Here is a 22,731-nt window from a genome sequence, read left to right as displayed (position 1 = left end):
GCGTGGCATCAAGAGGGACGCGCAGGGGCAAGCCCGCGAGAGCCGACGACCAGGAGCCCGGAATGTCCCCTCTCTTGGAACCAGAACCAGACCTACGACGAAGTGAAGTGGCCTGCCGTATCCGTACTTTCAACAGATCTCGGACTTTTCCGGACGTGGTAAGGCCAATCAGCCCCCCTTGGTACGTGGGGAGCGAGCCAGCCAGCCAGCCAGCCAGCCTAGCCATGTCGTTCGTCCCATTACCCATATCTCGTCACAAAACGGCGCATGAAGAGAATTCTTAACGCGCTTAATAACTGATATTCTTCGGTTGGTTTGGCGATTCTTCGACAGGGACGCATCAGGATCGGCAGACGCCTGCAGCAAAGACCCGGCAGCACTAAGCTGACCATGGATGGGAATGTAACACTAATGAACTCCCGACCAATCAGCTAACCCAAGCGGACTTCAGTTGAGGATTCGCCTCCATATCATCACCTTTTTTCTTTTCTTTTTTCTTCTCGTGCTGGGTCTGAGTAAGTTGTTGGACGCTGACTGGTTGCGATGAGCAGCCAAGGCCGAGTCAATTGATATGCTTCGTTCTAACGCTGCATCTAATGACCAACGGGTAACAGGCTATTGCCGAGACAAACAAACTCGCATGAACCCAAACGTGTCAAGCAGCCGTTTGCTGGGTTTCCTTAGCCTGCCGGGGTGCCGTTGGACGTTGCATTGCTTGTTGGTGGTGTCTGTACGATGGAGGAAAATTACCCCTCGATGGTGCGTGGTGTCCAGGGATATACCCTCCCTCTCTTGTCTATGGAGCCCAAACCCCCTCCCCCCCGGTCCTCGACGGGCCTGCATATGTCAAAATAGACCAGTTCCGTTGGTGTTCAGTGGAGGCAGCCATGAATCGTTTTTTGATCGGCTGGGCGACCACCTCTCCCTCCATATGAGGGTTGACTTCTCTGCTTTCTCCCGACCGTCTCTTCTTGTTCTCCATTCTCGAAACCCACGGAACGCTGCGAGAGTCGGGAATACACACATAAGCGCACCATCATGGAGTTTCTGAAACCGGCCTGGTATCACGAGTTCTTGTTCCTCGGGGCTCTGTCTGCTCTGTCGGCCTTCCGCGAGTCCTATTTGCAGACGATAGCTCGGTACCTCCTCACTGTCGCAGTCGCAAGACACCTCGCCAAGGGCGTCTATAATGTCTTCATTTATCCCTACTTCTTCTCGCCTCTGAGACATATTCCTGGACCCAAGGTAAACCCCGCGTGGCATCCCCCCCCGCTTCACTCCAAGCTTTCTGACGCATCCATAGGACCACCACTTCCTGCTTGGCGACCTCATCAACCAAGCGCGTTCCGGGAACCCCATTGAGCCGTACCTGTCTTGGACGAGAAGATGGCCCAATGAGCCTTTTATCAAGTTTACCGGCTTTGGAAACGCCGACTGTCTGCTCATCAACAGTCTCGAAGCCTACAAGGAGATCTTCCAGACGAAGAGCTACTCCTTTGTCAAAGCGCAATTCAACACCAGAGTCATCGTCCAGGTCACGGGAACCGGCATGGCCTTTTCAGAGGGCGATGCGCACAAGTCCCAGAGGAAGTTGCTATCACGTAGGTCCTACCCCGAACCAGAACCGTCTCATCGGCCATTAGCTGATGACGAATTGTATATAGCCCAATTCGCTCTCAGCAACGTCAAGAGAGCAATCCCGCTCTTCCAGAGCAAGGGAAAGGAGCTTATCGAGCACTTCCACCACCAGATCAAGGCCAAAGACGGCGTCACAGATGGTGAGTGCTTCCTAGCATATCCGTAACCGACTATACCGGCTTGCATGATATGTTAACGAGTCCGGTGCCTATTTGTAGTGTCCTCTGCATACGGCCGTGTCACACTCGACATTGTTGCGTGGTTCACCCTCGGAATCGACCTTGGCAGCACCCTGTCGACGTCGCTGTTCCATGAGGCCTACCACAAGATGTTTGACCCCTCGGCTTTTGGTGCGTTCCTGATGGTCATGAACGCCTACATCCCGGGAACCCGGGCGCTTCCCTTCGAAGAGAACCGGGAGTTCAACGCCTGTAGCAAGAACGTCCGCACGAGACTGACGGAAATCATCCGGGAGCGGATCAAGGAGATCGACTCGGGCTCAATTGACCTCAGCGAGAAGCCCGATCTGCTGACTCACATGATCCTCGAGTCGCGAGCCATCGGCGACCCGTGGTCCGAGAACAAGATCCTCGAGAACTCGATGAACGTCATGGTTGCAGGGCACGAGACCTCGGCCACGACCCTGACCTGGGCAACGCACACCTTCACTCTCTACCCGCACATCCAGGAACGGGCCAGGAACGAGGTCCTCGACCTGCTGGCGAGGAAGCCCAATCCCGACTACGTGGACCTGGACAGCCTGCACTACATCGACAACATCATCAAGGAGACGCTCCGGTTCTACGCTCCCGGCGTCCTGGCGGCGAGGGAGCCGATCAACGACATCGACGTCTGCGGGACAGTCCTGCCCAAGGGAACCCTCTGCTACCTCTTCCCGGCCCTCGTCACGCGCAGCAGCCGCATCTGGGGCGGCGACGTGGACGAGTTCAACCCGGACCGCTGGGACCGCCTCACCGGCGAGGCCGCCAACCCGCACGCCTTCGCCACGTTCCTGGTCGGGCCCCGCCAGTGCATCGGCAAGGTCTTTGCGCTGTTGGAGATCAAGGTCCTTCTGGTAGAGATGCTGAGCAACTTCAAGTTCGAGGCCGCCGTGGATCCCAAGGACATTGTGCTCGTGAACCCCAGCCCTGTGCTGAGGCCGCAGGGAGGTTTGAAAGTCAAGATTCTCCCCTTCAAGGCAAACGACGTCTAGGAGATAAGATAGAGTCCGTAAAATAATAGACACAAGATACATATTCGGCGTGCTAGAGTCGACAGCCGCTAGGTTGGATGCCGTCATACTTCTTCACCTTGTTGTCCCTAAAACCCTAGGATGGTCTTTATTTTGACCCCCGCATATCTATTCTCGGCTCTTTTCATGAGCTCAGTCCACTGGCTTAGAGACTTTGGCAACACCTACGCCTTTGTCTTCTCCGCTTCATTCCATGATTGATAATTATGAGGGCGGTGTGATGCCTGATGTAACCCATCACGCCCATGTGTCATATTTCAGAACGCACTTAGAGCCTGATCGGCAACTCCCATATCTCTTGTTACTCTAATAACGGCTGATACGACGGACTAAGCACTAGCCACAAGTACTATCCAAGCTCACATCATGTTACACTAGGCCTAAAACAGGAGGATATAGGTACTATGACTACAGTTCTATACTATACTATAGAACTCTTTATTTGTTTAAGAGTGGCCACGTACCTCTTGTAAACGTGACTTCTTGCCTAGATTCTACTGAATCCCCTGCTTTCCTATACAAATTGTTAACCTACCTCTAGACTTAGGTTAAAGTTTATAAAAGGGCTAATAAGGCAGACGCTGGCAACAGTAGACGGGCGCTAGTAATAGTAGGTAATAGTGGTGGTCTGGGTCCTAGCAGTACATCTATCAAATTAACGTTTAACCCTACGGCAAACTCTCGTTAACCCTAACCCTATGTATTTTCTTATTGGAGTACGGCTGTTATCGGACTGCTGTCGAAGTTGCCGATCAGGCTCTTAGTGATGGTCCGGCAACTGTACCCCCTGCGCCACCAGTATGGAGTGCACCATCACATCAAGGATACTTTTAAGGAACTTCGACTACCTTCTTCCACGATACCGATACGTCTGGCACACAGTCAAGGCTCGGTACGCTGTCTTTTCCATGTCATTCCAGGTGCGCAACCGCATGTGTTCCCACTTGGGAGTTTGCAGCCCCGACCCATGCGTTCCAGTTGTTCATTCCGCCATGCGAGCACTCAGTCGTAATGGGCCGGCCTTGGACTTGGACAACGACTTCACTCCCGCGGTGGACGGTGACCACCACCTCGCCAGTCCTGCCGTTGAAGGGCACGCTTCCGTGATAGACGCCAACACCCCCTTTGGGAACCCCGTCGTCGTCCCAAGACCCCTCTTCCGCGACGCCGCCGACGCTGACTGTCACTTGCGCCGGTCCGGTGAGGAGCGCAGAGTAGACAATCTTGTCTTCCATGATCTCGGCCGGGTGGAAGAGCTCTTGCCCGTGGCTGCTGGTGTTGCCCGTGGTTCCGCCCGAGTCGCCAGCGTCCCCGGGGTGCAGGCGGTACCACGTCACCAGGCCTTCTCTCGTGACCGTGGCGGTCCCGTACTTGTACAGGTCGATGAGGAAAGGCAAGAGGAGACGCCAGCCGTCGTGGGGCATGTCGCGAACGTAATTGAAAGGCGCCTTGCCATACTCGAAAGCGCCAAACTGCTTCTCGTGGAGCGGCCCGATGTAGTGGGACTCCCCAAAGTCGTTCCAGGTGAGCTGTTTCGCGGTCAGCAAGACTGGTCGGATCACGCGCGCGCGCGCGCGCGTGTGTGTGTGTGTCGCGCCAAGACCTACAATCTGCACATATTCGGGCCTCATGGCCAGAATCTCGTTCCAGCGATCGTTCCAAAGGTCGTCTCCCTTCCACGCCCAGTTCTTGTTCCACGTGGGCAGGTTCGTGTAGAACCAAGGCGAAACAGCCACCATGTACGGCCTGTGCGGGCCCAAGAAGTGTCTGTAAGACGCATCCAGCCCGTCGTCCAGCTTCCGGCTGTTTCCGTGGGGCCATGCCGCCCAGCTAAAGAGGCCGTCTGTGACGCCGGTCCCCATGGCATTCTCGGCGCCGACGGAGGAGAATGAGGGGATGAAGAAACAGCCCGTCGCTGCCTTGATCTCGTGCCAGTCGGCGGCGCTGCCGACGCCCTCAAAGGTGGACACTACAGGCTGCCATCCACGCTTGAAGTACGCCGGAGAGGGGCCAAACTGTAGATGGAGTCAGTCCTGGGCCCGAGCTGCCCCGCCCAACAGGTTTCTGCTCACCCTGCTAATGATGTCGATGACTCGCTCTTTGGGCCAAGGTCCAGCTCCCTCGTAGTCGAAAGAGATGAGGAGCTTGAAGCCGGTCTGTTCAGCCGCCGCAAAAACGTCCGGGAGCTTCGCGATGGCCTCCTCATGGAGACCAAAGTTCAACACGAAAGCATCAATGTGTGCTTCTTGGGCCAACCCGATGTCGACCTTGAATTCGTCAACAGTATAGTCGCACGTGTTGCTCAGCTGGAGTTGTTGTCATTATCGTGGTCTTAACATAAGAGGCCTCCGCACCCTTCCCCTTTTTCTCCTGACGCGTCATTTGGCATACCATAAAGTGAGCAAACACAGCTCTCTCGAAACCCTGCCCCGGCTGCTGCGGAGGCGGCGGGTACTGCTGCTGCTGCTGCTGCTGTTGCTGCTGAGACTCATCGTCGCCAGTGATGGCCGCGATCTCGGCTTCAATCTTCTTCTTGGCGTCTTTGAAGAATTTCCTCATGATTGTCTCGTTTATTGTCGAGTAGTGATGGAGGGCACTGGTTCTACGGAGAAAAAAAGACTGAATGATGCGCAGCGCTGCATTCACCGCTCCACTTAAAATGACGCGTGGAATGGACAAGCTTCAGACTTGGCATTAGAGGGCCGTTGGAAGAACCAGCCCCATTCCCATGTAGCCGAGGGCTTAGCAACGTCCCGACTTACCCGACCATCTCGAAGCGATTGGGATACCTCTCGATAGTATCGACTCTTGCGTAACGCTTGGTGCGACTAGTGCAAGGCCTCTCTGTCAAGTCACAGCCAGTGGCACTGCGTGCATAGTAGGGGCATTTTTCTTCTCCTTTTTAGCGCATCACAGTGCATGTGTTACAATACAGGGATATCGCTGAGGCAAATCAGACCGGGGGGCCAGGTGCTATTTTTACAAATGTTGCGTTGTAACCACGTCTTGGAGAAGCAATACCTTGCTTGGCAGGATAGCTGATTGCGATAGGAGGAGTCGCATCTGTTTGTCCCCAAACCATCAAATTGATGCAAAGTCGTTGTAGTTAGTGGGTTAATATCCCGGATGAAAAGGAACTAACATGGTTGGAAATATCCAAATCGAATTGAAACTGCACTTTCATGCGTGACGAAAAAAAAAAGGATCAAAGTTCCCCCCGCTCCAAGAACAATTAGAAAGCATAATACGGAAAAGGTTTGACGCTTGCGAGATGGGTTGGCTGCACAGCAAATAGGTCAACAACGTCTATGATTTTTGTGTATAGAGAGAAAAAGAATCGTGTTCGCCATCTGGCAAAAGCATGAAATGTCCCTAGCAAGGCTCGAACTTGCGACCTTTGGATATCCCGGCCTAAAGGCAGGGTCATATTGATGAATATGAGACCAACGCTCTACCGACTGAGCCATAGAGACTATTAACGAGTCACAGAGACTGTGGCTGCTGTCTGGTCGGAAGACAAGTTGACTAAGGAACGCCAGATGGATCCGCTTCCCCTAGTCCGCGGCCAGAACGGAGCATTCTGTCGGCGCATATAGGTCACAAGTATGACCGATCTGGCGGGAGAAAAGACAGAAAAGATCAGCTTGCTCTGCCCAACAATCCTGTCGCTTCGGCGCAATAAGCTCGAGAGCCGCTCCGATGCCGGAAACCAGCGACGACCCGGCGCCGCAGCTCAGCACTTGGTCCGCTTCTAAAGCCAGTCTCCACACACAAGATAACGGTGGCGTATCAGATGGCCCGAACTGCACACGCCGAGTCATTCCATGATGGCCTACATTCCGTTGATAAACGGGTTCCGTCTTTTGCCACGGATGTCCGCTTTGTAGATGCGGGTTTCGTGTTGCCCGTAATCGTAGCTTGTTCGTTCTTCAGGATATAATACGATTCTTCCACCGCAACGAGTACGCAGAGAGCCGGCACCTACCAGGCGAAACGCATGCGTTAGTGCGTCAGGGGCAGACGATATAGGACGAGAAGGCACCGTACAAATTGTGAACATAGATAAGTTGAGCTACCGGTTAGAATGCCTTGTGACATACCCCCGACCCGGGCTTCTATCACCCGCTCACGCTATCTAGAATGACCGTTGCCATCAGATACAGCCTGAGGACGTGGTGACAACATAGCCATTCTGGTCCCAGCAAGAGATATAGAACACGAGCTTCCCAGTATTGAAGGTAATTATCTCACTACGCACAGCACTGAGGGGTTGCAGTCGAGAACCCCCGCCGATAGCCGTGGGGTTCGGGGTTTTCCCGACAGATAGCGCCATTGCACATGCCTATCTGATGTCTCTTTCCATACAGGTTGGCCGATAACGATCATCTCGTCATCTGCCTCTGGACTTATCAGAGCATACGGTATCGAGGGGTCCACGCTATCCAAATATATGCTCATAAAATTGTCCGGGTCTACGTGCTTGCGACTATCAAGCCCGATCCCTAATTATACGCAGTTAAAGTACACGAGCCGAACAACATGTCAACTACGACGACAGCGACGGTTTCCGCCCCCGCACCGGCGCCGGCAAAGCTGAGTTCGGCACTGGACTGCGAGGATGCGGGAAGCGACAAGTTCAAGCGACTCCATCAGATCCCAGTTCCCGAGTCAAAAGAGGCTGCTCGACAATGGCAGCTCGAGCAGATGGCGGCTGCGTTTCGCATTTTCGCCAAGTTGGGCTTCGCAGACGGTAGCAGCGGCCACATCAGCCTCAGAGGTGTGTGTGTTCCCCCGTCATCAAAGGCAGATATCCGGTGGCCTTCATACCAGACTTCTGGGACCCTAAGCTGATATTCACATGGAAACAAGACCCTGTACGACCTGACACATTCTGGATAAACCCTTATGGAGTACATTTTGGCCTTCTCAAGGTGTCCGATATGGTCCACATCGATGAAGACGGCAACCGCATCGGTGGCGCCGACAAGCCGGTAAACACGGCCGGTTTCACCATTCACTCCGTACTGCACCAGAGACGTCCCGACATCAATGCTGCCTGCCATATGCACAGCCCATACGGCCGCGCATGGAGCACTTTCGGGCGGCCGATCGAAATGTTGAACCAAGGTAGGCGTGAAACAAAAAAAGATGAGAAAGAAAAACGCCATCGCGTGTGCAGATGCTGACCCGGCTGTCCAAAGATTCATGCATGTTCTATAACGACCTCTCGGTTTACCAAGGTTTCGGCGGGGTCGTGCTGGCAAAGGAGGAGGGCGAACATATCGCCGACGCTCTCGGCCCTACCAACAAAAACATCATCTTGCAGAACCACGGTCTTCTGACGGCTGGAGGAACAGTTGGCGAAGCGGCAGGTTTCTTCATCGCCCTGGAGCGCGCATGTCAGACCCAGCTACTGGTCGACCAAGCCACCGCGCCTGGGACCAACGGTGCGGCGAACGGGTTGAAGAAGACGTTAGTTGGCGACGAGGAGGCCCAGTTCACCAAAGACGGAACCGGTACACCCGAAGTCATGTACATTCAGTTCGAACCAGAGTATCAGCTGATTCTGAAAGAGACTGGAGGAGACTTCCTCTTGTGAGGTTGCAGAAATAGCAGGAGAAACTCTTTGCCACAATGCGATGACCATGCGACTGGCCTTGCTCCATTCCTAGCAAGCTTTCTCTCAAGCATAACGCCGTCCTGTTTAAATGATCGGTGAGCAAGTGTACGGTCCATGAGAGCAGCTTCTGGTACACTCTCACCCTTGATGGCTGCCGTCCAAGCGATAGAAGAAGACTGTAGGCAAACGTTACGTGAAACTGTATGATAATTGTTTCCTTGCATTAGATCCGTCCTTGATTATAGGCCACCCAGTGTCCAAGAGCGCTTTCCCTCGCTTATAGACCAATCGGAAATATCATCTACAATAACGATAACAGAAGACGGATGGCCTCTTCGAGCTCCGTATCAATGCGGCGCAGTTCCATTCTCCTTATCTTATGTATTGAGAGTACGCTCCCTTGGGAAGGAGGCTACTAGCTGGGTAATGATGAGATCGGACGGCCTAGTTGGGGGACCGTGACAGGATTCATAACTCATAATACGATCTAAATGCCACATCAATAACAGCATCGAAATTGAATGCAGTTAAATCACCTTTTGCCTGCGCCCCGTGCAACAGCCATTACCATATGAGAGGCTTTTCCAATACCCCTACGCCTGCTCCGCCTCGATCGCCACGAACAAGAACGCACCTCCGCCACGGGCGTCATTGTCGACCACCGGGATGCTGGTATAGTACTATACGGCGTGTCAGAAATCGCAGCACACACCAACTTTGCCATGGGAAATGAAGTGAAAAAAATAAAATAAAGTGTAGACGTTACCTCGAAGCTAGCGTTTGAATTCAAGCTCCCCACTTGAACGGTGCCCAGGAACCTGATGTACCCGTCCTCGTCATCCCGGATGAAGTCGCTGGTCAGCAAATCGTACGCCTTGAACCCGACGCCCTTGTACCTGTTCCCGAGGAGCCTGTCTCGCACGCCCCGCAACAGGCCGTACGAGAACATCATACATGGCCGCGGCGCTCGACTCGATGTAGTTGCCCCGGCGCGCCTCGTACCCCTCGTCCATGATCAGCCACCAGCCGCCCCCGTCGTCCTGGCTCCTCTCCAGGCCGTCCGCCAGCGTGGCAAAGTAGCCCAGTAGGCGCCGGTAGGCAGGGAGCTCCCTGGGGGTAGACCCGCAGCGAGTCGGCGAGCGCCATGAAGTACCACCCCCACGGCGCGGTCCCAGACCAAGGGGCTCGCGCCGGTGACGGCGTCCGCCCAGACGGCGTCCTTGGCCTCGTCGTAAGCCGAGGACGAGGAGGTTGCTCGTGCGGTTGCGCGTGTGCTACTCGACCAGGTCGAACTGCAGCGCGATCTCGTCCCATGCCGTGGCGTTTTGCGGCTCGAACAGCGAGACGTAGGCCGCGTAGAAGGCGTCGGCCATGTAGATGCCGTCGAGCCACATATGGTCCTCGTAGATGGGCGCGCGGTGCCAGAACCCGCCGCAGGGCGTCGACGGCGACCCTGTACTTGGTGTCGTTGGTGCGCTGGTAGAGCCAGAGGAGGTTGTTGCCGATGCGGATGTCGTCGAGGGAGTAATACTCCGGGTCCCAGCAGTCGAGCACGCCCGTGTCCGTGAGAGGAGCGAAGACACGGCCGTATCGGCGGCGCGGGCGATGCCTTCATACAGGACGGCCGGGTCATAGTGCCTGGTGATGAGGGCATTACGCGCAACGAAGGAGGAGGCGAGCCATTCCGAGTAGGGTCGGGCGGCGCACGTGGATGCCAGGGCAAGACTGCTCGCGAGAGCGAGAAGGGGGCCGACGGCGCGCATCGTGAAGGGCAGGGCTTACTCGCTTGAGGGGACCGATCGCACGGCAGAAACTCCAATGGCCTGGCAGGACCGACAACGAGATCAGAGCTCACAATAGGATAAGCTCGAAGAAGGTGAGAGAAATGAGTCTTTGTGCGTCTGGATATATAGTGTCAAACCGCTATCCGAAAACGCATTTTTCTCGCGACTCCCATTGGCACACACACCTGAGACTGCATCACGGCTTAACGCCGTACAAGGCCTCCGTGGTCCGCATCACAGCGTTCCGTTGAGGGGTGAAATGTGACCCCCCGGTCGTGAATGCGATATCTCAATGGAGGGAATCCCTAAACCATGTCAGCGGAGTTGACGCCCAAGGGTCGAAGGGTTCGACGAACAGCGCGCCTGGCTGCCAAGCCGGTAGAATCGCGCGACATAGGCTATCTATCCCTCAAGAAATGATTTCCCATTGGCTGGCCCCGTCCAAGCTGACATCGCAGCACCTGAAGTTTGTTGCTGGTTCCGCGATCTTTGCGGATCAACTGTTCGCTTTGGGAATCAACGGCGAAGAGCAGGCCCTGAAGCCGGGATCTGGTTCGGTCACCGAAGGCTGCGGACTACCTTCGGCGCTGGCTCCGTGGTGGCCACCGCGTCGGCTCCGGAATCTCACCACCGGGTTAAGTGGGTCCCCAGAAGGACATCCGGGCGACGGTGGACCCGTCTGGTGCCGGCCAACCGCCGTCAACCGCTTGACATCGCGAAGCCAAATGCCCGATGCAAACAGGCCGATGGCCGGGAATTTCTTCCCCGGAATCGGGCTGCCTGGTCTCTCATGCCCTCCAAAAATGTTATCTCAGAGCCTCCACCCTCACTCCCTCCCGAGACGACCTTCTTCCCTGCCATCAGCCAGCTACCCTGGGCTATCGTGCCGCATCGCCCGCTCGATTGAAAACACGGAAGAAAAAAAAAGGAAGCGTGTGTTGGCTTCCCTTTTGCAAGATTGTTTCCTCGAGCAGAAACGTCCCCCCACCTCGGACCGTCGTCTGAAATTAAAGCTATAAAGTGAAACCATCTTAGCCACCGTCGCCACCGACCTGCATGACATCAAAGCTCCCGAGCAGATCCCCTGGGGAGACGTTGAACGCTGTGCTCGGAGCCCTCGTGGCCGTTTGGAGTTCCAAACGGCCATCAGAGGATCGAATCTCCCCTCTCCCAAAACGAAGACGTCTGAGCAATCTGCGCAAGAATGGCAAACAGGTTCCGGCTTGGCAGACGCTCGGTAAGTGAGTGAGAGAGAGAGATCTGTCCAAGCTCGTGACGAGATGGGAGTGTTTGGCCGTTTGCGCGCCCGTAATTTGAGAGACAATCAATCAAGTCGGGGTGTATTTCTTCATTATCTATTCAACCGCGTTGACGGCCATCAAGTCGAAGCGGATGTATGTCATAGGGGCTTGTCTGCCCAGTCCTAAATAATAATAATGAGTAAAGTCGGGATACGGTCCGCAAAGTCTCCGCCCTCGCCTCCAAACCCTAAACCGCTCGTCCCGTTCATGCGAGGATGCAGCACGCCGACCGTTCCCCTCGCAAACAGTTTCCTTTTGTTTTCATCAATGCCAACATAAAACAAAATAAGCACATGGAAACACGGGGCCACGATTTAGGGACCGTGTTTGTGGTGGTGTCACACTCTTCATGCGCCCCGGACCACACCCCCCCCTCGATTTCCATCTGACCCGCATGAAACGTAAGAAGGAAAAAGAATTAAAAAAATAAGAAAAAAAAAAAAGCTCTAGACGTCATCGCTCAACGCCACGCTGGGCTTCCACTCCCGCTCGACGGCGGCGACCTCGGGGTCGGTCCAGTTCACGGGCTTGTGGATGCGGAGCACGCGGAGGAAGTAGTCCTCGACGACGAGCAGGTTCAGCAGGACGCCGTTGCAGTGCCACGCGATGCCGCAGACGATGGCGCCGGCGACGGCGTCGAGGACGAAGTGGTTGGCGGTCGCGACGATGGCGGTCAGGATCAGGGCCGGGTAGGCCATGCCGAGGGCGACGACGGCGAAGCGCCTCCACGGGCGGGAGCGGAGCGAGGGCATCGGCAGGGTCGCGACGGTGAGGCCGATGAGGAGGGAGTATCCAAAGTGCAGAGAGGGCATGGCGGCTGGCGGACCGTGTTAGTCAAAACAGTTGTACAATCACACAATCGGAGTAGTATGATTTCAAGGCGGAAGAGTGGGAGAGAAGGGTTCGCAGATTGGGGGCCGGCCGTAGAAAGAAAGAAAAGAAAAAGCAACTCACCATACTGGTTGCAGAACTTGTTCGTCGTCCAGACGCTGCTCTCGCCGGAGCCGCTGTGCACCGTGTCGACGAAGCCGAAGCTCTTGGCCTCGCCGGCGTCGGGCCCGTTGTAAGTCGGGTCGCTCAGCAGGCGGGGCGGCATGCAGGGCCAGAGGGTGAAGACGACGAAGGCGAGGAGGTTGCAGGTGGCCATGGTGCGGCGGCGGGCCTCGTAGAGGGCGGGGCCGGCGGCGTTCCAGCGGACGGCCTCGTTGCCGGCGAGGCGGGCGGCGAGGGCGCGGCGCTTGCGGGTCGTCGTGATGAAGTAGAGGATGACGAGGAAGAAGATGGTGCCGGGGATGTGGATGAAGGAGTAGATGCGGTTGATCCAGTGCATCACCGTCGGCATCTGCAGGAAGTACTGCTGCACCGGCACCTCGATGAAGACGTGCAGCCGCTGCTCGAGGTGGATGAGCTGGAGCGCGTGCCGGCGCGCGACGTCGACCGTCCCCTCGTTGAGGGTGAGCGCGGTGAAGGCGCGGCCGATTTGGTATACCTGTTAGACGCACGCACAAACGCATACATGTTAGAACTGAGAGCTATGAAGGAGGTGTCGTCTCCCAACGATTACACGTCCAGTGAGGAGGTCCCTTTTCGGCTTACCCAGTAAAGAAGAGCCCAGTACCACGCCTCCACCAGGAACGGGAACTTGCGGAGCACCCGACTGAGGAGCCTGTCCTTAAAGACCCTCGTGTTGGGCGTCGTGACGAGGCGCTGGTAGCCAAAGAACTTGATCCTGCGCGTACGCAGCGGGGGCTCCTCGTGCGGTGCCAGGGTCGAGGACGGGCTCCAGGCGCCCACCGAAAGGAGGGATTCTTCCGATTCCGGGGTCGAGACGCCCGAACTGCGCTCGTCGGACCGCTTGTGTTCTACATCGTCCATGTCGGGGCCACCCTTCCAGCCCAGGTTGTCGTAGGTGATGCCGCCGGTATTGCGGTTGAAAAAGGTGCCGCCGAACAAGAGGGTGATGACCACCAAGGGCTCTGCCACGGCGCCGATGCCCATATTTCTTTCACTTTTTTTTTTTGCCTTGTTATATCCCGCTTCGTCTACCTTTCGGGGGGTCGGCGTAAACGCTGGGCGGCGGATAGACAGATGACGAAGAGAAAACAGCCGACGATGGAGACGGCGGTTGGTGTGTGTATGTGTGTGTGTGTGTGTGTGAGGAAGAGAGAGAGAGAGAGAGAGAGAGAGAGAGAGAGTGAGTGAGCTAGAGAGGGATGTGCAAGAAGACTGGAGACTCGACTGGCTCACAGGTCCGCTGACGTGGTAGGTATATGAGGACAGGATGTTCGGGAAGGGCACAGATCCCGAGGCGCATCGAAGGCGGGATGGGATTTGATACAATGCAGTACCTACGCCTGGGAGGGGTTGGATCGTCAAGGCAAATGGGAGTGCTACCGGACGACTGGTAACGTGAGATTGTTGCCCGTGCCACGGGGTAAAGGTTTTTTCTTCAAGATACCGTTAGTCTCCTACTACAGATCCGAGGCGAGGTGAGGTGAGGTGAGCAAGGGGGAGAGAGGGAACCGGAACCTTGCAAGGAAGAAAGGGGGACGGGTCTCGACGACAATGCATCGAACAGGTCGGCATGGATGGATGGAACGAAGCATGGTAAATAACGCCACGATGGAACTCCCGGACATACATACGGATACACCTTTGCGCGGTACTACCGGTAGGTATGCGAAGCCAAGCCCAGGCTCGACACAACCCACATTTACTGGACCTTGGCCGACGCGAGAACAAGGTTGGCATTTCGCTTTTGCGCAGACGAGGAACGCTTTGCACTTCCTCCCGTCGCAGAAAAGTCCGCACACTCGCCCGCTGCCCACACACACATCAGCGTGCTCCGCGAGGCGTCCGATGCGCAGGGCTGGCAATGGGAGAGACACCCGAGCCGCGCATTCGCGAACGGGAGATGTGCATGGCGGAAAAGGGCCAAAAACGCTCTCTCCCATGTTCCATCTCTCACGTGCACACACACACACACACACACACATAGCGTTAAGATATCCGTAGGCACGCGTACCTCTCTCTCTCTCTCTCTGCCTTGGGAGCCCCCCCCCTTGTCCATTGTAATTGACACGAGATCCCAACCAGGAAGAACCAATGACGGGATTGTGGGATGCTTCGGAGGGACAGGCTGGGATGCCTGACGTGGACGAATCGCCCGCCAAGGACGGCGAGAGCCAAGACTTACATGCCCCCCCCCCCCTCCCCTCTCACTGAGCATCCTCTCTCCCGCCTTGTGTACACTACGCCACCCATCCCCCAAGGCCCAAAGGGGAGAAAGATGTACAAACGCGGGTTGGTTGTGATTGTGGGTACGGTGGTGTTTGGTGGTTGGCCAACGGTGCGTTGTCGTCGTCGTCGTCCTCGATAGGATGAGACGAGAGAAGGACAAGAAACCCACCAAAACGGACGATTGTCGCGTGCTCACTCAAAAGTCGTTGGCATTTACCGCCCAACCCTATCTAGTGTATCTATGTCCATTGTCCACACCGACCCTCTCCCTCCCCTCTCCCCCCCCAGCTCTCAGCGACTTGCCTGCCTGACGCACCTTGGCATTTATCTCTGCCGCCGTCAAGCAATAAAGCGCGATGACGTCCGACCGCGAGGCGAAGTCTTTTTTTTCCCGGTGCCTCTTTTCATGCTTCGAAGTCGAGGCCCGTTCGCTCCCCCCCACCCTCCGTCGACTGAAGGGGGGGGGGGGGACACGGGGGGCGGCCGTCGAGCTGCCAACACCAAAGGCTACACTAGTATTATGCGCCCCTGTCGTCGCTTGCCCAAGACTTGCTCCGACGTCTGCTTAGAAAACGCGGCTCATTGCTGCCAGGCGGGCGTTCTGGGGGGCGGAGGGTGAACGGAGGGGGGGGGGGGGAGGGTCGAGGATGACGCCGCGCATACGCACGCGACACTCGGCTGAGTGGGCTGTTGACCAATCGTACAAGGGGGATCGAAAGGAAGGGGGGGGCGATGTGGATAAGACTGTTTCCGCGACATCCGGCAAGCCCGTCTTGTCATTGTAGGGCCTGTCGGTCATCTATCTCACCGCCGTACCGCGCGCCTTGGGACATGGAGATTGAGCTTCCCGCTCCGCTCGCTCGGGTCCCACCTTGGAAACACTGGAGCGCTTTCTTCTTGGAAAACAAGATAGATAAATGAATCAATAGACGAAAAAGTACGGATACAACAATAAAAGATGCGTAGTCAATGGCTCCTCGTCAGCAGAGCACGCGACCTCTACGTGGGAGGTAAGACGAGGGTAGCACAGGCGGCGGGCAGCACGACGCTCGTTTGCGCGTTGTGCTCTCGCCCGTCCCCGCGCATATCACGAGGGGTCTCTCTCTGTGTCCACAACACGTCAGCCGCCCTTGCTATCCCGGGCAACGAACGAAATGTCCATCTACGGATACTTAGCATGGACTGCGGTGGTAAGAGAGAGGGTGTGTGGCCCTGTCGAATCTGGTTCAACGCGCGGGCGAGACAAAGAGAGAGAGAGAGAGAGAGAGAGATACGGGGCCGGTGCATCCGCCGTGAGTCTTGGCATACATCATCACCTTTTTTTTTTTTTTCGCGGATACAATGTGTGACATACCTGTATATACAGACAGAGCATGTCCTTGGCTCCGCTATCTGCGGCTCCTAAACACCAACCACGCATGTATATACCGTATCCCCCCCCCCCTTTTTTTTCCATGCCCTTGACGGGTTAGCAAAGCTTCTTTAGAACAAGCAATGGGAGGGGTGGGGTGGTGGCGGCTCTGAAGAGGTGGTGGGCACGGGGGGTTTTTGCTATCGGAACATGTCTTGTTGCCATCCAAAGTTGTCTTGATGCCATCCAGACTGGCTTAGCCGTCTCTCGTGCTGTCAACCAACCGCCTCACCTGTGCTTCATCGGGATCGGCTGGTCCGTTACCACGTCTACGTGATCCACCCGGCCACCCCGCCTATCGTCCGCTTCCGGTCCCCGAAGGGGAGGGGGGGTGGACACTCTCCGGATACTGCCGAAACTGCGGATTATTTACTTGGCATGACACCACCCACTCTGTTTGATGCCCCTTGCCGTGACGGCGGAAGCTTCGGATCCCGGCAGCCACCACCATCACCGTCTGGGTCTGGGTCGGAAAGGGGGGGGGGGGTGGAGTAGGGATGGCCCCGTTCCGAATGCTCCGGATCATTCAACCCTACGTCCGATTTTGATCCCCGCTGACCTCGGGACCGGCATCACCCATCTTGTCCGTAACTCCGGACCACAGAGTCGTATCTGCTTTTGAACATTTCGTGTTCAACCCCGACGAATGCACCGGAACCTCACCGGTGAACCCTGTATTATCGACGTTGCAGGTTCGTAACGCTGCCGCCACGAGGTCCTCCGCGATTGTGATGCGCGCCCCTTTGGCTTTGGCGGCTTTTTCATGCTAGAAAGTCCCCGGAGCAGGACGGTAAGAGGACGTGTCTGTTCTTTGGAAAAGCACCAGTCCGTTCCGCGTCACGTTTGTTCTTTTGCGCGTCTGCTTCCGCGCGGGGCCACGTCTCCCCGCGTCCCGATCCCAACGTCTTGGCCGGCCGTGTGTGTGCTTGAGGACATAGTGAGTATCAAGATCTCCTGCTCTTGCCGGTCGACAGTGTCAGGCAGGGCATCGCAACCGTCCAGACATCCGTCGAGCTCAACTACAACTGCCAAAGAGCCGGTCCCCCTCAGAGGTGATTGGAGGGGTTGTTTGTCCTCTTTTGCGAACCGACAGGCTCTTGATGACTGGTCGGAACTCATGTCTAGTCTCGACAATGGCGACGACGACAATGATGTATTTCACAACGCACTGTTCGACGTGTTTCTCGGAAATCAAGCAGGTTGCATGGCAACTACGGCAGACGGCGGCTACAAGAATCAACACGTCGAGAGCGAGCACAGTAACGCAGTACAAATGGTCATTGGACTTTGGGGGCCTGCGAACGAGTGCTGGACGGCTCGACAAACGATGTCTTTGTGACAAGGATCCCAGCTGACAACTTTGGCCGACCTCCACGACTTAATTACAGAAAAACAAAACTCAGATCGCTCAAACATTGGTACGGTCCAAGGCCTCCCTGGCAGGGTCATCAACAAGGTACAAGTAAGATGCGATCCCCGGGTAGGTTGGCTCAGGTATACTATATTCACCATCTACATTGTGCGGATACACAATTCGTTTAGAGGGCGTAAATCTATATAGGAGAAACCGCTCTTATACTGTGGGCAGTATCTCCAACCCACCTTGTCAAGCCATCAACTGATCTGCGGGATGGAGACGATCGGCGCCGGCTGTCATCCGGGATCAACGCAATGGTGGAGGCGCCTGCTTAAGATGTGCGTGCCTGATCTCCATTCGTCTACATTTCGATACCGGTGTACATGGTACAGATAACTCTATATTGTGTTAGGTGCCGAGCCGAACATCGTACTTTTACTGCATACTTTTCGACAGTACAGATATATGGTCAGCATTGTGTAGCCATGCGACCTGAGGAGAGCTCCCCTTGTGCTGGTGCCTTGGCACAAGATACAGACCTATTTTTATGCCGCCGAGTTATGGGCATGATACTTGATCTGTGTTTCCCTGACCGTGTTATCGCACAGGGACCAGCCTGGGATACGCATCTCAGTGGAGGGTAAACACACATACCGCTGACGGTCGACCTGTGCCACAGGATAAGCAAGGCAGGTTGGTTATTCTTTTTTTTTTGTCGTTGCAAATTTGCTGGCGGGGATGCCTGGCACGAGACACAAACATTCCTCGAGCAAAATCTTGGGCTGGCATTTTGTTTGCTTCCGATCGAACGAGAAATCGCCCTGTGAAACCTCCCCTAGACCGGAGCCGGCATTTCCAATCTTTCGACCGAGATGTGGCTCCGTAGGCATCGCCCGGTAAAGCCACGTCGGCGTCCACTTGCTCGGCATGCATAAACGGCGCGTGGCGGCCTGTTGTCGGTGGTGAGGTGGCGTTGCCGTTCTCGATCCAGGCCGCCTCCCCAAGAGGCTTAGAAACCCCGATTCCGCCCTGTGGAATTGAACAGCAACGGCCACAACGAGCCGAGCCGTTTGGAATGTGGCCGTCATTGTTGACCACTGGCTAGGACAACCGTGGGAATGCTATCTGGCGCAGCATCTTCCCAACAAGCCCGTCTTGGCAGCACAGGATCGAACGGAGACAGATATGATCCGAATCCGAGCGAGCCAAGCAAGAAGGCGAATTACATTAATTCCATTCCATTCCAGGTCCACCGATGTGAAAAGCTCGGCGAGTCGAGGTCGATCCGACGTCGATAGGGGTAGAGGGAGTTCTTTGGTCAGCGCCACCCAGCCTCGTTTCGAAGGTGCGGGTGGGGGATGCCGAAAGCTGAAAGTCTTGTGCAAATATCTGGTGTTATTGAAGCCGGACCTTGACGATCGACGCAGCAATAGGTTCGCAGCAGGGGTGGACCTTGATGTACACGCATTGCTGGCTTGACAAGATGAGAGATTCCAGGGCTCTTCATGGGGCGGGCGATCCTTCTTTCGCAGGGCTACCTAGTCTACTACTAGGTATACGTAGGCTGTGGTGAGTCCTCGCTACATGCATCAACCGCAGCCAAGGTAGTAGAGCGCGTGGCAGTGCGCCGTGTGACTGTGGAGGGGGGCAGAGACAGACCGACAATACGACGTTGGCGACACCAATACTCCGTACCAGCAAAAAATGGATGTCGTGGAGGCTTGTCTGTCAGCTTGCTGTCGGGAACCATTGGTGCATATCTATCCGTATATCGAGCATATATCCCATTAGTTTGTGCACTACTGATCGAGTCCGAGCGTGCCAACATACATCGAGGTCGGCAACCGAGACGGCAGAGAGGTTGTTGTTATGGTTCTGGTTCGGGGAGGCAATTGGATAGGTTTTAACCTGGCTCCGAGGTACGGTATGAATATCCATCCGGATTGCTCGTCCGCCTTGCAGTGTAGCGCATCACAAGAAGGAGGCCCGAGCGATGACGAGGACCTGGAAGAATGAAGTATTGGATAGGTAGGGTTGGTGTAATGATTGTGAATGGATCTCGAGAGAAGGCTGGCGTCTCATTTTGAGTGGACTGATATATGTTCATGGGTGTCTGTCTGTCTGTTCGTCTGTTCGTCTGATGACACACACACACACACACCAGGGGTACCTAGGTACATCGTACTCGGCTAGCTTGGGTATCACTTCTGCAGTCGGGGCAGGACGTTCCCGAATGAACTGCATGGAAGAAATATGGGGAAATGCAGGAACGGGGTGCTGTATGTGGCCAGCGCATGGCAGGCAGGAGCAACCAAAAAGAAGGCCATATCACGGGCGGTACATGGTGATGATGTAATTACTAACTGTTAATGGAAGGAAACGCGAGTATCCGTACCACGTACCTAGCCTGTATGTACCGCACCTACCTCGTGTGTGTGTGTGTGTTGTGTTTGTATTGTACCAGTGGGGAGGCAAGAGGGAACCGCCTCGGATACGTACCAAGACGAGCTCACGTGTGAAAGCACCGCCCAAGAACGACGCGGGCACGGCCAGCCACAAGGTTTTTTTTCGCTCGTGCAAACAGACCCACTTGCCTGTTTGATGTTTGGCAGCAGCGAGGACAGCAAGGCAGGTGGTTGAAAGGTACGTATCGATAGTCTTGTCTGTCTAGGTAGGTACCTCGGAAGGTACCGTACCTACGTAGGTTGTGGTAGTATTCGGAGACAATACGGATACTGCCAGGTAGACAGGTATTCCTCTTTGTGACTTCCTACCCAGATAGGCGGCACTAGGTACTACTCCGTACCTTGGGTAGCATGTACGACGTCCTTGCCTCAATGGGGAAAGAAGGGAGCGCAAGTCGGGACAAGAAGGTGGTATACCCTTAACAGGCAGACAGATTGCGGGGCTGCCCACGCACCACGGTCCCCCGAGGGAGGTGAAAATACCGGCATCCCATCGCAACCGCGTTATTTATCGCCAATTGACCTTTTGCCCTATTATCATCGTTTTCTTCACGTCACCATGGTGGCTAATCCCCCTCGATTGACTGCCAGCGAGGCTAACGCAGTTGACGCGTTAGATCAAGTGCCGTTGCCGCCCAACTATGAGAAAGAAGACGTGGTTGACTTCAACTTGGAGGACTTTCAGAAGGAGCTTGACGGTAATAAGCATGCTCCTTTTGCTGGCTTACCTACCTATCTAACCATTTACGGATACTCTGTCAGGACTTACCTCATGCGTCCCCAAGACCCAGGCCGGCCCCATCATAATACCCAACAACCTTAGCGCCCGCCGCAAGCAATACTTTCATCTCACTGAGCCTATAGAAGTAGGCGCAGCCGAATTTGAAAAAATATGGCCTTTTGTCAATAATTTCTTCAATTTAAGCAGAGCTCGAGGCCATATTACCCCCCAAGGCACTACCAACACCTACTATCGCTGCCCACTCTGGTCAAGCAAACCCAACCCGCCCCAAGGCGGCAAGGCTGCAACAATACGTAACCGCACTATACGGGTAGGCACTGGTTGCCCTGTACGCACAAAGGTTAAAAAGCAACTGGTAGGCGACTTTGCTGGAACAGTAGAAATTTCACAAGTCAGCCAAGGCCATCACAACCACCCACTTGAACGCCTTGATCAAATACGCCTACCGCAGGGTATCAAAGACCTTGCTGCTAAGCAAGTCGCCCTTGGTTATTCGCCTACCGCAGTCCACCGCGTACTCCGAGGCCACTTTGGCCGCCGCGAGGCTATTGAAGAAAGCAGGAAAAAAAAAAAAGTTGAGCCACGAAACCATGCCCGACACAGCGTCAGTCCCAGCAGACGCACTCAGTCGATCTCCCCTCCCCCACTAGCGTTTGAGAGTGAGAGAAGAAAGCAAAGGGGGGGAAATAAAGGGGAGGGGGGGAGGGGGGGTGTGAAGCAAAAAGAGGCAGACAGAGAGGCAACGGTTGTGGTCCTCGTCTCTTCTCGCGTTGTTGACAAATAGACCTACCGACTACCAAGAAAGAAAAGTAAGAAAAAAATTAAAATTCATAGCACGAGGGCAATAAGACTGCTGGCTGCATGCATACTCAAGGACGTAGTGGTCCCGAGACTGAGATGGCTGCCGTCGTTTCTTGTCGGTTGAACAGTATGTTTCTGGACATGATGAATCAAGGGTCCAAGACAAGACATGTGCGCAGGGCGGCATGGACGTTGCGGCGGATTGAGTTTGGCTGACAACGGGAACTTTCTTAATCAAACGCGGGCTCGGTTGTTCCTCTTGGCCGACCCGGTTTGGGATGGGACGGGGGGGGGGGCCGGCCCCCCTTAGCCTTCGACATCGTAGTAGGTACCGTAGACACTGGCTAAATCCGCCTACCTCCACTTTGGAGGCTAATGGTAAGGGGCATAGCGGCTGCTGTAACAGGTATAGCTTACTGGCAGAAACATAGATCAGATACTGGCAAAAGTAGGGGCAGTCACGTGCGCCAGCAGGAAGTTGAGGTATAAGCCTGGCTGACTGGGTAGGTCGATGGGTGGGTGGGCTGGTTGACCGCCTACTATTATAGGCTTAGCTTTTCGGCGGCCGCGATACCCCTTGCCGTTAGCCTCCAAAGTGGAGGTAGGCGGATTTAGCCAGTGTCTACGGTACCTACAAAGCTACAATGTACATGCATGTCTGCACTCAAACAGCAGAGAAGGCCTTTACTCGATACAACCCTGGCGCCCAGCGATCGCAATCCTTTTTTCCGGTGTGTTCCTTTCCTTTGTCTAATGAGTTTTGGGTCTTGGCACCAAGACGACGGCATGTACGGGATACGGTTGCTCGGTTGTTGACGACGACGACGACGACGTCGACAAGACACTTGTTGTCTGTCGTTGCCGCCTTTGATCTTTGTTTGACGCGATGCGCCCGTGACTGGCTGCATTACGCTACCTCCCTCCCTCCCTCCCTAATACCTATACCTATGCCTATGCCTTTTGCTGTATCCGGGCCGAAGTCCCGTAGGTATGTATGCATGTTGACAGTCCCCCCCCCCCCCCCCCCCCCCTCCCTCTCTCTGCATGTGTCTTTATTGCGGACGACGTCCGTCTCATCATGCTCAGACCGTGTCACCAAGGGCCGAGGCGGGTACCTACC

General features: G+C 55.3%; 5 protein-coding genes and 1 non-coding gene across 6 annotated transcripts; 2 read left to right on the top strand and 4 right to left on the bottom strand.

The window, feature by feature from the left end:
- Window positions 1-1,038: 1,038 nt before the first annotated feature.
- On the top strand, window positions 1,039-2,851 carry GLRG_06846 (cytochrome P450; the record flags this gene model as incomplete). The annotated part of the gene is made up of 4 exons (XM_008097386.1): window positions 1,039-1,245; window positions 1,304-1,601; window positions 1,665-1,778; window positions 1,857-2,851. The coding sequence occupies 4 exons, from the start codon at window positions 1,039-1,041 to the stop codon at window positions 2,849-2,851; spliced, it is 1,614 nt and encodes a 537-aa protein (XP_008095577.1).
- Window positions 2,852-3,801: 950 nt separating this feature from the next.
- Window positions 3,802-5,449, bottom strand: GLRG_06845 (glycosyl hydrolase family 71; the record flags this gene model as incomplete). Its single annotated transcript, XM_008097385.1, has 4 exons — window positions 3,802-4,419; window positions 4,498-4,905; window positions 4,963-5,196; window positions 5,282-5,449. 4 exons carry the CDS (start codon window positions 5,447-5,449, stop codon window positions 3,802-3,804), a joined length of 1,428 nt encoding a protein of 475 aa, XP_008095576.1.
- An 808-nt stretch (window positions 5,450-6,257) lies between these two features.
- On the bottom strand, window positions 6,258-6,363 carry GLRG_13178. The gene has a single exon. It is a non-coding gene; the product is annotated as a tRNA-Met (tRNA).
- A 1,066-nt stretch (window positions 6,364-7,429) lies between these two features.
- Window positions 7,430-8,489, top strand: GLRG_06844 (class II Aldolase and Adducin domain-containing protein; the record flags this gene model as incomplete). The annotated part of the gene is made up of 3 exons (XM_008097384.1): window positions 7,430-7,667; window positions 7,760-8,017; window positions 8,092-8,489. 3 exons carry the CDS (start codon window positions 7,430-7,432, stop codon window positions 8,487-8,489), a joined length of 894 nt encoding a protein of 297 aa, XP_008095575.1.
- A 614-nt stretch (window positions 8,490-9,103) lies between these two features.
- GLRG_06843 (unsaturated rhamnogalacturonan hydrolase) lies at window positions 9,104-10,273 on the bottom strand (the record flags this gene model as incomplete). Its single annotated transcript, XM_008097383.1, has 4 exons — window positions 9,104-9,190; window positions 9,277-9,406; window positions 9,465-9,620; window positions 9,789-10,273. The coding sequence occupies 4 exons, from the start codon at window positions 10,271-10,273 to the stop codon at window positions 9,104-9,106; spliced, it is 858 nt and encodes a 285-aa protein (XP_008095574.1).
- A 1,768-nt stretch (window positions 10,274-12,041) lies between these two features.
- On the bottom strand, window positions 12,042-13,593 carry GLRG_06842 (uncharacterized protein; the record flags this gene model as incomplete). The annotated part of the gene is made up of 3 exons (XM_008097382.1): window positions 12,042-12,412; window positions 12,550-13,084; window positions 13,192-13,593. 3 exons carry the CDS (start codon window positions 13,591-13,593, stop codon window positions 12,042-12,044), a joined length of 1,308 nt encoding a protein of 435 aa, XP_008095573.1.
- Between the last annotated feature and the right edge of the window lie 9,138 nt (window positions 13,594-22,731).

Source organism: Colletotrichum graminicola (genome assembly GCF_000149035.1).
Source record: "Colletotrichum graminicola M1.001 genomic scaffold supercont1.26, whole genome shotgun sequence".
NCBI lineage: Eukaryota > Fungi > Ascomycota > Sordariomycetes > Glomerellales > Glomerellaceae > Colletotrichum > Colletotrichum graminicola.
The sequence above is the reverse complement of the archived record's forward strand: the minus strand, read 5'-3'. Positions and strand labels throughout refer to the sequence as shown.